The 12,962-nt window shown below is 52.8% G+C and overlaps 2 protein-coding genes across 10 annotated transcripts in view; one reads left to right on the forward strand and one right to left on the reverse strand.

Annotated features, from left to right (window-relative positions):
* The first annotated feature begins 1,457 nt into the window (after window positions 1-1,457).
* Window positions 1,458-12,962, forward strand: part of SCNN1A (sodium channel epithelial 1 subunit alpha) — a 37,293-nt gene continuing 25,788 nt past the window's right edge. For 3 of the 4 annotated variants that reach the window (XM_064591664.1, XM_064591662.1, XM_064591661.1), the window contains exons 1-2: window positions 7,064-7,202; window positions 10,975-11,011. The gene's annotated coding sequence lies outside the window, so the exon portion shown is untranslated. Of the gene's footprint in view, window positions 1,595-7,063; window positions 7,203-10,974; window positions 11,012-12,962 lie in introns of those variants that run through there. The other variant, XM_045874000.3, reaches the window with a different exon arrangement.
* Window positions 1,810-8,953, reverse strand: LTBR (lymphotoxin beta receptor). 6 transcript variants are annotated; one of them, XM_064591666.1, is made up of 11 exons: window positions 8,610-8,953; window positions 8,373-8,469; window positions 8,020-8,145; window positions 7,765-7,917; window positions 7,311-7,407; window positions 7,084-7,175; window positions 4,844-4,921; window positions 4,065-4,172; window positions 3,708-3,733; window positions 2,904-3,132; window positions 1,810-2,726 (listed from the first exon to the last, which is right to left on the reverse strand). In XM_064591666.1, exons 1-11 carry the CDS (start codon window positions 8,703-8,705, stop codon window positions 2,485-2,487), a joined length of 1,344 nt encoding a protein of 447 aa, XP_064447736.1. In that variant the 5' UTR covers window positions 8,706-8,953; the 3' UTR covers window positions 1,810-2,484. The 6 variants fall into 6 exon arrangements, with proteins under 6 accessions (XP_064447736.1, XP_064447735.1, XP_045729960.1 ...); XM_064591665.1 differs by having other exon boundaries at window positions 8,589-8,953; XM_045874004.3 differs by lacking the exon at window positions 4,844-4,921.

Raw genomic sequence — 12,962 nt, forward strand, 5'->3', positions numbered from 1 at the left:
AGGCTGGTATAGTCCCAAATGTGAATCGCATCACCTAGGACCTTAGCGCCATTTCTTTTATTTATTTATTTATTTATTTATTTATTTATTTATTTATTTATTAAAAGATTTTATTTATTTATTGGACAGAGAGATAGAGAGAGAGCACAAGTAGGCAGAGTGGCAGGCAGAGGGAGAGGGAGAAGCAGGCTCCCCACTGAGCAGGGAGCCCGATGCGGGGCTCGATCTGGACCTGAGCTGAGGGCAGACGCTTCACGACTGAGCCACCCAGGCGCCCAGCACCATTTCTTTTAAAAAGCTTTCCTCCTTTTTATTTTGTTGAAAAATGTATAAAATTTGGTTTTTATCTAAATACACTGGAGCAATAATTAAGGATTCACATGGTCTGGCCCTGGCATATTGGAAGAGAGGGGTATTAACTCTAAAGATGCAGCTCAGGTGCCTGGGTGGCTCAGATGGTTAAACATCTGCCTTCGCTCAGGTCATGATCCTGGGGTCCTGGGATTGAGTCCCGTGTCAGGCTCCCTGCTTAGTGGGGAGCCTGCTTCTCCCTCTGCCTCTGTGTCTCTCATGAATAAATAAATAAAATCTTAAAAAAATGTATACAGCTCACTATAACTCTTTTTAAACCACTTTTTTTAGATTAAAATTTTATTTGAGAGAGAGAGAAAAAGAACGGGGGGAGGTGCAGAGGGAGAGGGAGAAGCAGACTCCCCACTGAGCAGGGAGCCCGATGCGGGGCTCGATCCCAGAACCCTGGGATCATGACCTGAGGCAAAGGCAGCCGCTTAATTGACTGAGCCACCCAGGTGCCCCATGACTTAATTCTTAAAAAAGGAATTTGGATCTAATACTTTCATGGTCAACCTTTAATAACCCAACCACTCAGTTGGATCAGAGGGCTCTGTGTTTTGTAGCCACGCCATCTTGATGAGCCCCAGCGACAGGGTTCTTAACATCAAACCCAGACGGTGGCCTTTTATGGAAGGAGAAGTCTGCAGCAGCCACTTCCCTCACAATCCTTCAAGTTCAGGTTGTCTCTACCAGGCAGTGAGATAGATAAAGTCATGGGCCCAAACATTTCCCAATAAAAGAGCTTGAGAATATTTAAAGTTCTTTGGGGGAGAAATAAAATAAGACAAAAAGGAATAAACAAGTAAAAATCATGAGTGCCCCTTCTGAGTTGAAGGAGGTTGGCCTAGATCTCTTCACCAACAGGATGTGAACTTGATCTCTCATATTTTATGTCTAAAGTGCCTATCTTTCCCTTTGACCGGCCATCTGGAAAGAACACTCTCTCACTTTGCATTGTGGCTGGAGGTGTGAGAGTTGGCTCCGATTGAATGCCCGCAGGACGTGAAGGAGATCTGATTGAGAAAACCTTTTCTTTTTTTTTTATTTGTTCAGAGAAATTCTATAAGGGTGTGTGTTATGTGAAGTTTTTACCTGAGAGGCCTCCAGAGCCAGACCGACGGGGTGCAAATCCAGCTTTGCCATTTGCAGCTGAATTGGGCAAGTCATTTACCCTCTCTGTGGCTCAGTTTCCCCATTTGTTCAAGGAGAACAGTCAAAGCATCTATCTCAGGGAGATGTGGTAAGGACTGCGTAAGTTAATATTGTAAAGCGTTTAGAACACCGTCTGGCACCTTGTTAGCGATCGCGGGCTAATACAGTTATCACCTGAATTACATACACCAGTCTCTCACAGAAATACCTTTGTAGGATTGTATTTTAATGTTTTGACCTTTGCCTTTGACATTGCCCCAATGGAATAGTGTTTCTATGTGAATCCCAAGAAAATGAGTGATCTAGGTCTCAATCTCCTCTTTATTTGCATGTGGTTACAATTTATAAATACACTTGCCATTTTCCTCCCCCTCCCAAACTCCCCCTTCTACCTAGTAAGTGTGTCCAAACCCCCGGTTTTTAATGACTCCCTTTCCTGTTAGGCGGAGAGGGGAGGGGTGGTCCTCCATGTAACTCCATCTTCATATAGGGTCTACTTCAGTCCGTGTGACGTGCGGGCTCTCAAAGGGCCTCTGAAGCTTGGGGATGAGCACCACGAATCTGCTGGAGGTCCCACTGATGTCCTTGCAAGTGACAAGGACTGGCCTCCTTCTGTGCCATGCTGAGGGTACAGCACACCATGGTGGGCAGCAGTGAGCATCATATGCCCTGTCCGTGCCGGAAGCTGAGCTGCTGCAGGCCCAGTGGGCAGGAGGGTCTGCAATGAAGTCTCAGGCCTGCTCAGATGGCGGTGAGAGTCTTGTGGCGGGTACATACCCAGCCAGTGCCTGGCCCTGCTCTCGGAGATGTGTCTGAGGCCCGGCCCCTTACGGTCTGCCTCTCAGGGGCCCTACCCAGGCCCTCGGTCAATCCCGTATGGGTAGCGTAGCCTCAGGGAGAAGGTGCTCTTGCACTCCCTTCTCCTGGCTGTTCCCAGACACCAAGAGGCATGGGTGACGAGTTGGGTCCTTGGCCCTGTTAGAGGGCATGGCAGCCCAGTGTCTCTGTTTCAGCCAGGTGCCAAGCTTTGCCATCCTCCTGGTAGGGTGTAGAGAGCCCGGGAGGGCCAGGGGCACCCTCTTCAGGGGTGGGGTACGGAGGCTCTGGGGAAGCAGGGGGGTCTCCAGGGCCCCGTGCTCCCCCCAGGACTGGCCCATTGTAGATGTAGATGTTGCCGGTAACGGTCACAGACCCGCCGGTGACATGAATGCCATTGGTACCTGTGGGAAAGGAGGCAGAGTGAGAGGGGCCAACGGCGAGCTAGTGGAATCTCTGTCTTGCTCTGTTTTAGTCTTCTCATTTCTGTCTGGCTCACACTCTCCTCCTGCCCACCATCCCTCCCGCCCCACCCTTCCTTCCCTGCCCCCTCTCCTCCCTGCTGCCTGCCCTAGGCTCACCATGGGCCACCTGGCTTTGCTCTGGGAGCTCAGGCTCCAGCTCCCTGGCCTGGCTGAGAGGACTCTGCTGCTGTAGCACCTCTTCCTCCAAACTCGGGGGCGCTGGGAGCCTGGCCGAGGCCAGGGCCGTATCTCTAGGGAAGGGCAGAAGTGGCTTTACCAGGTCAGGGAAATGTGGGTTGACCCTTGGAGGCTCCCAGCTTCCGTCAGCAGAATTTGATTCCTCTCCCTGTAGGAGAGAGGCAGAGAACCGACCGATGACGTGGGCCTCGGACCCCAGCTTTCTTTAATTCCCACCCCCCACCCCATGCTTAGGCAGTTCACTGTTCTCCTCTACTCCACTTCGTGCTCCCTGCCACAGGGCCTTTGCACTAGATGTCCCTCTTCCTGGAGCACTTTCCCCGAGATGTTCTGATGGATGGCTCCCTCACTTCTTCAGCTCTCTGCTCAAGTATCAGTTTATCCAAGAGGCCCTCTCTGTCCACTCTAAGATAATGTACCCCCACCCTTTGCCACTGTCACTCACTGTCCTGCTACCATGCTTTATTTAGCAACTGTGACCCCCTGATAATGTATTTCTTTAACTTTAGCCTTGCTCCCCTGGCCTGTAAGTCCAGGAGGGCAGGTACTTTGCTTTGCTCACTGCTATATCCATAGTGCCCAGAACAGTGCCTGGCATGTGGTAGGCTCAATCACTTATTAGCTGAGTGAATGTTGAGGCCTTACACTCTTACCCTGCCTACCCCTCCCTGTTCACTTAGCCCCGCCTGTCCTCCTTGCTGCCTTCTCAGCCTTCCCCATTACCTCTGGACGCCTCTTGAGCAGGGATCCTGCAATGGAAAATGAAATGGGGGTCAGGCCTCCAGTAGGCCCTGGGCCCCCGGGCTCGCACCCTTCACAGCCCACTGAGGCGTTTGCCCCCCACCCTGGGTTCCCAGAAGGAACGAGCTATTATTGCCTTATCTCCAGCCTCAGAATGGGGGAGCTGGGTGGAGAGGATGTCTGTGCTGGGGGCGGGCACTGCAAGTCTTCAGGGCATGGACAGGCAGAAGGGTTGGCCCCAGGGAAGCTGACTGTCTCCCCCAAACTCCCTCCCTCATGCAGGTGGGGACAGCCAGCCGGCCAGGCCCGCCACCCTGCCTGCATCCAGCTCCTTCCTACCCAGCTTCCTGCAGAGAGAAGGGTGGCTCTTCCAGGTGCAGGCCAGGACGGTGGTGAGGAACAGAAATGAGGCCAGCGGCAGCAGGATGGCCAGCACCATCACAGTTCCTGCCAGGACAGCAGACAGGAGAGCCATGATGACACCACGGAGGGCAGGGGCTGGGGGTGGGTGTGGGGGCACTAAGGACCAGCTTTCTAGTTCTCTGGGTGACCCAGAGAAAAGGGAGAGCAGCTTTTCCCTTCCAGACCCACTGCAGTTCCTAAAGGCAGAATTAGAGAAACTTCCCTTGGGTTACACAGAAGGGGAACCAAGTTGGACTTGGGGAGGACCTCCTGACAGCCAGGAGAAACTCTGTCATAGATGGAGATCTTTGGGGGTGGTGCTGGTGGCCACCACGTAGAGACCCAAGGACTGGGGCAGCCTGTGGGTGAGAACAGGTGCATGCGCAGTTGGGTTTCCAGGGCTGGAAGCGGGGGTGGGAAGCGGTACAGGGAGGGTGGGGCTTGGGTTTATAAGCAACTCAGGCCACAGGGTAGAGCCACACTTCTGTGGACATGAGCGTCCTAGAGAGAGGCCACTGTAGGAGCTGAGATTGCCCCTCTATCTCTGTGGGGGTGTTTATGGGGGTGGGAGAGGAGGGGTTGCAAGGTCTCCACTCCCTTGCTCAGGGCAGGTTGCAGGAGAGGGAGGGAAGGGAGGCTGGGACTTGGGATTCTCAGGTTCTGGTATGTAGCCGTGGATAATTTCTGTCTTTCACAGCAGAGTCTGCAGTGCCCACCAAGTGTGTTCTGGGGAAGGTCAGGAAGACTTGGACATCCTGGGAGCTTGCCCTTTCTGATCCACCTGAACCTGGGGCCTGAGGGAAGACAGAGTGGGAGGCATGGGAAAAAAACTGGACCTGGAGTCCGAGACATCTGGGTCCCGGCCCAACTGGGTGACTTTTTAAGTCATTCCTCCTTTTGGAGCACCTCAAAGAGAAAATGAGGGGGTTAGGTACATTCTGTCCAAAATTCCAGCTCTGAAGTGCCAATAGTATTTGATACACGGTTAAAAAGTAACAAGAGGACATGGAAAAACACTTACGATGTATTTGAAAAACCAAGTTACAAAATATTCAAATGACTCCACTTTTAGAAAAACAATTGTATGTATAGACATACACAGAAAAATGTCTGGGAGGATATATTTAAAAATGTTAAGAGTGGATATGCTAAGTGATGGTCCTATAGGTGATTTTTATTTTTTATTTTTTAAAGATGTTATTTATTTATTTTTTATTTTTTAAAGATTTTATTTATTTATTTGAGAGAGAGAATGAGATAGAGAGCATGAGAGCGGGGAGAGTCAGAGAGAGAGGCAGACTCCCTGCTGAGCAGGGAGCCTGACGTGGGACTCGATCCTGGGACTCCAGGATCATGACCTGAGCCGAAGGCAGTCGCTTAACCCACTGAGCCACCCAGGCGCCCAAGATGTTATTTATTTATTTGAGAGAGAGAGGCAGAGAGAGAAAGCATGAGCAGGGGCAGAGGGAGAGGGAGAAGCAGACTCCCTGCTGAGCCAGGAGCCCAATGGGGGACTCGATCCCAAGACCCTGGGATCATGACCTGAGCCAAAGGCAGACGCTTCACCGACTGAGCCACCCAGGTGTCCCATGTGGGTGATTTTTAGTTTTGTTTCTCTGAATTTTCCGATTTTCTATGGTGTGCATGCATTATGGCATGGGCTCTGGAGTAAGAAAGAACCGAATATAGGTTTTCATAATACCAGTTACCACGTGGGGGATCTGGGGCAAGTCACATAAACTCTGCTGAGCCTCTTCCCCTCGGTGAGGATAATAACAGAACTACATTGACCCTAGAACAACATGACAGTTAGGGTCGCCGACCCCCAGGCAGTCGAAAATCCATGAATAACTTTTGATTCCCATAAAGTCTTAACTATGTAAATAGTCTACTGTTGGCCAGTAAGCCTTACCAGTAACACAGTTGATTAATGCATATTTTGTAGGTTATGTATTTATATACTGTGTTCTCACAATAAAGTGAGAGAAAAAAATGTCATTAAGAAAATCATAAGGAAGAGAAAATATATTTACAGAACTGTGCTGTATTTATTGAAAAAAAAAAGCCACAGGTAAGTGGACCCGCGCAGTTCAAACTCATGTTGTTCAACAGTCAGCTGTACTTTGTAGGGTCATTAAGCAAGATTAAATGAGTTATGGACGCCTGCATGGCTCAGTTGGTTAAGCATCTGCCTTGGGCTCAGGTCATGATCCTGGGGTCCTGGGATTGAGCCCTGAGCCCCAAATCGCATCGGGCTCCTTGCTCAGCAGGGAGCCTGCTTCTCCCTCTGCCTGCACCTCCCCCTGCTTGTGCTCTCTCTCTCTCTGTCTGAAATAAATAAATAAAATCTTAAAAAAAAATTAAATGAGTTAGTGATTGTCAATTGCTGGCAGAGTGCCTGACACCTTGGCTCTCAATAAATGAAAGCTATTATTATAAAGATTTGGTAATTTAAAAAAAGTTAATAAACGCTCTCCCAACTAATAATGTTTACAGTCATTAGAAATATCCCTTAATCATCTGTTAGGCTAGGAAACCAGTAACTTCACAGAGAAAAAAAAAACAACCAAGAAAAAGTCAAATGTGGGATGAACTCTAATAATGAAAGTGTGTAATCTAATAAAGAGATTCTCAGTCTAGTAAGTAGATTATGTGATGGTAGCAGGTCCAGAATGATGACAGTGATGTCAGTTACAATTACCTATCAGTGTAGGAGTGGTCCTTGGCACAATATTATGTGTAACCTACAAGTTATATGTATAATACATAACTTAAAAAGAGTATATGTATTTGTGTATGCTAAGCTGGCCTAGGGATACACCCTAGGGAACTTCTCTGCTTGCCTGTTCTGAGAGAGGAGGATTCATCTTTTCCCCATTTTTTTAGATGGAAGGAATAAAGGCATCTTCCCAGCCTCCCCCGGCCCCCATGTGCCCCTCAGCCCCAGGCCCCTCACCTGGCATCTCAGGGTGCTCTGGTGGATTTCTGCAGCTGGTGTCAGACTGGGCAGTGCCTGGAACAGCCTCCACGAGGCCCTGCTCCTCACACCTGCGGAGGAAAGAGGGCCCGATTCAGGTGGGCACAGGGCTGGGGGTGGCAAGGTGAGCCCGTGGGTGCGAGCACAGGGTGGTCAGCAGCTGGGACTTCTGGGATGGTGGAGGTGCGGCGTGGGGGCACACTCACCTTGTGTGGGGCTGGCAGCGGGCCCTGGGGGAGGAGGTGTTCTGGAAGTGGCCTGCCTTACAGGGCACACAGTTTCTGTTAGCCGCCCCGACTTCATCTGGCAGGAGAAAAGCAAGGCCAGCCAGGGTGAGTGGGCAAGGGGAGAGTCTCTCCACGTGAGTTTCCGCTGCTCCCATGGGACGGCCCCTCCCTGCCCGCCCACCTCACTCTGTGGCACCTTTCCTGATCGCCCTCTTGCTCAGAGAAGCCTCCAGAGGCCCTGCCTCTGTCCTGGCTCCATGTCTCTGCAGATGCCCGCAGTGGGACTCTCACAGGGAGGGAGAGGGGCTCTTTATACTGAAGAGAACTACCTGGGGGGCTTCCCCCCACCGGCGAAGTTCAGTGCTCCCTGCCCCCTTTCAAGATCGCCGACACCCAGCGGCTTCCCTGCCCTCCTCCCGCAGCGACCTCTGACCTGTCAGCTGGGCCTCGGTGCCAGGCGGGCAGTCGGAGAGTGGCTCGCAGTGCACACACTCAGTGTCCCAGTGCACGCAGAACATTCCCGGCTGGCAACGGCACTGGGTCTTCTGTCTGCTGGTGCAAGGCACGGTCTCCTCGAAGCCCAGCACTGGTGGGAGACAGGAGGGCTCAGCGGAGGGGCCGCGGTCGGGGACATGCCGGCCCCCCCAACCCCCCCAGCCCCCCGCGCCCCCCCCACCCCGCCACTCACTCTGGTCACAGGGACGGCACAGCTGGCAGATGGAGAGATGGTTCCAGTGCTCGTTGTAGGAATTTTCGGGACACAGGGCACAAACAGTGTCCCGGCTGCGGCTGCATTCGGCCGAGACGTGCGTGCCTAGAATGCGGGAATGGGAGTGGGGCCACCGCGGTGTCAGGGCAGCCCGGCCCCCCCTCTCCTCGGCCGCTCGCTGTGGGACCCTGTCCTCTTGCTGGCCACCCATGAAGGATGGCCGGCTGGCTTTCCTGCAAGATGGTGTTTGTCTTCCCCCCGAGGCAGCGAGGTGGCCCGAGTCCCCCGCAACCCACCGCCCGTCCCCCGCTTTCTGGGCCATTGCCTCTCACCTGGGGGGCAGCGGGAGCAGCAGACCTGATGCTTGGGTTCGTAGTACTCCTTTTCCCGGTCCCGGCAGGTTTGGTTCTCTGTGTGGTATGGGGGCTCCTTCAAGGGAAGATGGAGGTGGGGGGAGAATTATTCGGGGGTCAGCTGGGGAGGTCAGAGGGACTAGAGAGTGGGCTGCCCAGACCCCCTCTTCCCCTCCCAAGCCCGCCGCCACCCACCTGCACGGGCCCCGCCCTCACCAGTTGGGCTTGGGACGCTGCCAGGACACCGCAGAGGCCCAGGATGAGTGGCCCCCAGGCCAGGCCGCAGGGGGAGGCAGCCCAGGGCAGGCGCATGGCGGCCAGTCGGCCAGTCGGCCAGATGGGGCGGAGGCCGGGGGAGGAAGGTGGGAGGCCTGCACGTCCTGGGCAGCGGTGAGAGCAGCCTTCCGAGCCCGGGGCCTGCGACAGGGCTGGGGCTGACGCGCCCCCGGGGGCCCAGCGGCCTGGCCTGGCCTCCAGGGCTCCAGCGCTGGGCTCAGGAAGTGGGAGTGGAGCGAGCCGGCCTTCGGGGCGGGGACAGGGAGCTCTGGGAGCAGAGGCAGCTGTCGCAATCGGGGAAGAGGAACAGGCTTGGCGGCCCCGATGCAGGGCGGGAGGGGGCGGCCGGGAAAGCACGTGAGGGCAGCAGGGCCGGAATCGGGCCTCCTCCCTTCTTCGGAAGCCTGGCCACGAGGGGAGGACTGCAGGGGCAGGCTAGGTGGGAAACAGGCAGCAGAGCCAGGGGGACAGAGATGGGCCTCCGAGAGCAGGGCAGAGCTGCCTTGGAACAGAGAGACGGAGAGAGACAGAGCCGTGTCCAGCTGGGTGCCAGAGCTGAAAGTGGAAGGGCCCGTGACCGACACACACAGGGGGAGTGCAGGGACCCGCAGAGGCCCCCATTCGGCCAGCCAGTTGCAGCATCTGGGAAACAGAAGTCCCACTTGGCATCCGTCTGGACGCCTGGGGGTTCTGGTCCTGTTGTGTGACTTTTAAAGATAAGCTACAAAGGAATCACACGAGTCAGCCGGCCCTCCCTGTGCGTGATCCACATTAGTGGGCACAGGTCACCTACAAGACACTGCTGAGAGGGCAGTGGCCCCTGCTCCCCAGTCCTTAGATGACAGGGAGGAACGGGTAGACCCAGCTCCCAAAGACGAGTAGGGGCGGCTGCGCTGGAGCTGGGCAGCCTCGGCCCTCAGGCCCATCTTCCTCACCCAGCAGCCTCTGATCCCTCCGCACTTGGAGGAGGCTGAGAGCCCACTTGTCCAGCCCCCTCGCCTTAAGGGTGAGAAGACAGAGGCTGAGGGGGGCCACATAGAGGAGATCGGGATTCCAGGGGGCTTGGTCTCGTCCCTAACCCCCTTTCTTCCCATCATTTCCCTGCAACCCATGAACAGCACCCCCATGTCCCCTGATGCCAGGCTCGCTGGTCTTCAAGTCTCTGTGCTCCTGGCTAGTTCGCATCTGTCCTTTGAGGTTCAGCAAGGCTCTGGGAAGCACCCCCACCCCAGGCTGCACAGCTCCCATACCCACTGCAGTCTGGAACCTGCTGCTTTTGGCCTCCCGCCCCACGAGGCAGTGAGTTCTGCAGTGGCCTGGATGGAATCCTTAAGTCTGGGTCCCAGTGCTTAGCCCAGTCTGGCCCATTCCAAGGGTCTGGTACATATTTATGGAGTAAATGATGAGGCCTTGCCCACATCACCTAGCCAGTCTATACGGAACCAGCCCAGACTCCAGAGTTCCTGATTCCTGGGTCCCACGCTCATTCCAGCAACCACTCTGCCTCCTTTGGCTTGAGGGGTGGATTTCTCTCTGGAGATAGGTCACCGGGACCCTGTCCTGCCCCTCTCCCTGCAGGGCTCTGCATTCATCCTTGCCGTTGGTCGGTCAGTTGTTGGTCGTTGGTCGGTCTGACTGGCTAGACAGGCTCTTGGTGGGGGGAGCTGGGAAGTCCTGGTGCAGGAGCGCCTCTGGGGAGGAGGGCTCCCAAGACAGTGATGGGCCTGCCTGAGTTTAGACATCTCACTCCTCCCTCCTGGTGCAGGCCTCAGATCTGCACTCTGTGGCAAGTGTTTACACGGAGGGTCCAAGGCTGCCCATTTCAGAGCAGCATGCACTGCTCAGGGCGATGCCCTTTCCGGGTTAAGGGAATTCGGGGCTGGGACTGGACTCACCACTGAGCTCTTCAGTGCATAAAGCGGTGTGTGTGTGTGTATGTGTGTGTGTGTAGGGTCCCTAGAGCCTTTTTTCTCTTTTTTCTTTTTTACTTTTTATGATGGAAATTTGCACATAACATGTACATACACAAAAAGGAAGAAAATAATATTGTGAACTCCAGCTTCGGCTCACGGCCAGTCTTATGTCTTCCATACAGCCCTCCTCCATTCTTCCAATCTTCCCTTAATTATTTGGAAGCAAACCCCAGACATATTTCATTTGAAAATATGACAGGATTTGATAAAAAATACAGGAGGAACTCTTGTTTCTTTTAACTGAGGTATAATTTATAAACAATGAAATGCATAAAGTACACTAATCTCATATATACAAATCAGTGAATTTTCGCTTCTGTATATCTCCCCAGAACATTTCCTGCACGTCAAAAGGCTCCTGCTTCGCAGGTAAGCACTATCTCAGATCTTTTTAAAACCCAGCTGGCTGGACTACGTTCTTTTTTCCGCTGCCAATCTCATGCTGTCACGTCAGCCTTCGAGGACTCTCTGGGTCCTAAACGAGAGCCTTAAGATCTGGACTTTAAGCCTGGTCCCATCACTTCCCCTCTCTGGGCCTCTTTTTTTTCTTTTTTCTTTGCCAGTCACCTGCTGGTTTGCTTGCCAATCTGTTCTCTAGTTTCCTCTGCTCTGTGCGGCCTCACTACTAGAAACTACATTTCCCAGATTCCTTTTTCCTCCGGCTTCTGGGTAGGTTCAGCCAATAGGAAGACAGGTGGGAGGAGGACAGGTAGGTGGGAGGAGGAAGGAAGCCAGGCTCTTTCTCCCTGTCTCTCTGCTTTCAGACATCGGACCTCACCTGTGGTTGGTTGTGTTTCTTTCTTCTCTCCTTTCATGATCCCCTCTCCTCTCGGGCAGCACCCACTATTTACTTCCTGCCGAATGGCTCAGGGGGCCTCTGGGTCTATAATGCTACATGACTTGCTGACTTTCCAGCCCTGGGAGGTGTAGCAGCTTCCCGCTTTGCTGCTTTCTGGGTTGTCTCGCTGTCCCCCGTTGGCTTCTTATCTCCTTCATCACCCATGGACCAATTCCCTGAGTTAAATTTCTTCCACTTGAAAGACTTAGAGCTTTTCCTGTTTCTAAGCTGGACCACGATGGACAAAGCTTACCAATAAATGGTTGTTATGCCTACCCAACCTTCTCCAGGAGGGTGGAGGAAACTCACAGCAGGGATCCATGAATTCTTTATGGGCAGAGCATTGTCTTGGTTTCTTTCCTTTGTGTTCTTTGCCAGCTTCCTTCAAGTTTTACTGATTTCTTTTGGGCAGCACCAGAGAGAACACAAGCAGGGGGAGTGGCAGGCAGAGGGAGAGGGAGAAGCAGGCTCTCCACTGAGCAGGGAGCCCAATGTGGGGCTCGAACCCAGGACCTGGGGATCATGACCTGAGCTGAAGGCAGACGCTTAACCGACTGAGCCACCCAGGCACCCCAGGAATGGATTCTTTTAGATACTCTTACTTTCTTTCTTTCTTTCCTCTTCCCCACACTGCTCTTTAGCCAACTGGTGCCCTTAGAAAGGGTCTGGGAAACACTGAGAGACGTGTCATGGGTGAGGGCCATCCTTCTCCCGAAGAATTATCCAATTGTCATTTGTGCCAAGGTAGAGAAATCCTGCCTTGACCCAAAGGAATAAACTTCTAATGGTGAACTTCTAAGCCTCCTGCCAGGTGACTGGAGTAGGAGTGGCAAGGAGGAATTTTCTGGTGCATCCTTTTAGGTTAAGGAGAAATTCACACCATATAAGTGCAGACAGAAGGATCGCTGTTTTCCACAGCGGACAGCCCAGTGTTGAAAGGCTAATTAGCTCTAAGTAGTGAGAATAAAGAGAGTTGCATTTAATTGAGTGACTCATTTTTTACACTAGGAAGGATAGAGGCTAAAATGGAAAAAGTGAAGGAAATTTAGATAAATTAATAGATTACAAATTAATAAGTTATCAGAGGAAATCAGGATATTTGATGGAGATGCTTTCTCATAGCATGTCACTCTCTGCCAAAGATAAACCTTGAGTCTGAAGATGCTAATTTTGCTGTCTTCTGCAGAGTGGGTCAACAAACAGTGACCAGTAGACAGTGGGGCCACCAAGACAAATAGGCCTAGGGCCTGTTCTCAGAGAACTCATAGTACGATCTGTGCATACGCACACACACAAATCCACACACATACACACGCGCATACCAGGATAATGATAGTATCCAGTGGTAAGAGCCGCCAGAGAATTCTCAACAAGGCTTTCTCTGGGAGTGTGGGAGAGAAAGTGATTATTTCCATCACGTCCTGTTCCCCAGAGAGCAAGAGGCCAGAAGACCCTTTGAACTCATGACCTCATCCCATTGCA

The sequence above is a fragment of the Mirounga angustirostris genome, unplaced genomic scaffold, assembly GCF_029215605.1.
Source record: "Mirounga angustirostris isolate CCGP_5_RB_7025 unplaced genomic scaffold, mMirAng1.0.hap1 SCAF_5, whole genome shotgun sequence".
Taxonomy (NCBI): Eukaryota; Metazoa; Chordata; class Mammalia; order Carnivora; family Phocidae; genus Mirounga; species Mirounga angustirostris.

Coding starts and splice junctions, on each gene's coding strand:
- LTBR (XM_064591665.1), bottom strand. CDS start 8,705: ATGCGCCTGCCCTGGGCTGCCTCCCCCTGCGGCCTGGCCTGGGGGCCA. Junction 8,146..8,372: donor CTGCTCCCGCTGCCCCCCAG/GTGAGAGGCAAT, acceptor CCCGCATTCTAG/GCACGCACGTCTCGGCCGAA. Junction 4,173..4,843: donor CCTTCCCCAGAACACACTTG/GTGGGCACTGCA, acceptor CTGTCCTGGCAG/GAACTGTGATGGTGCTGGCC.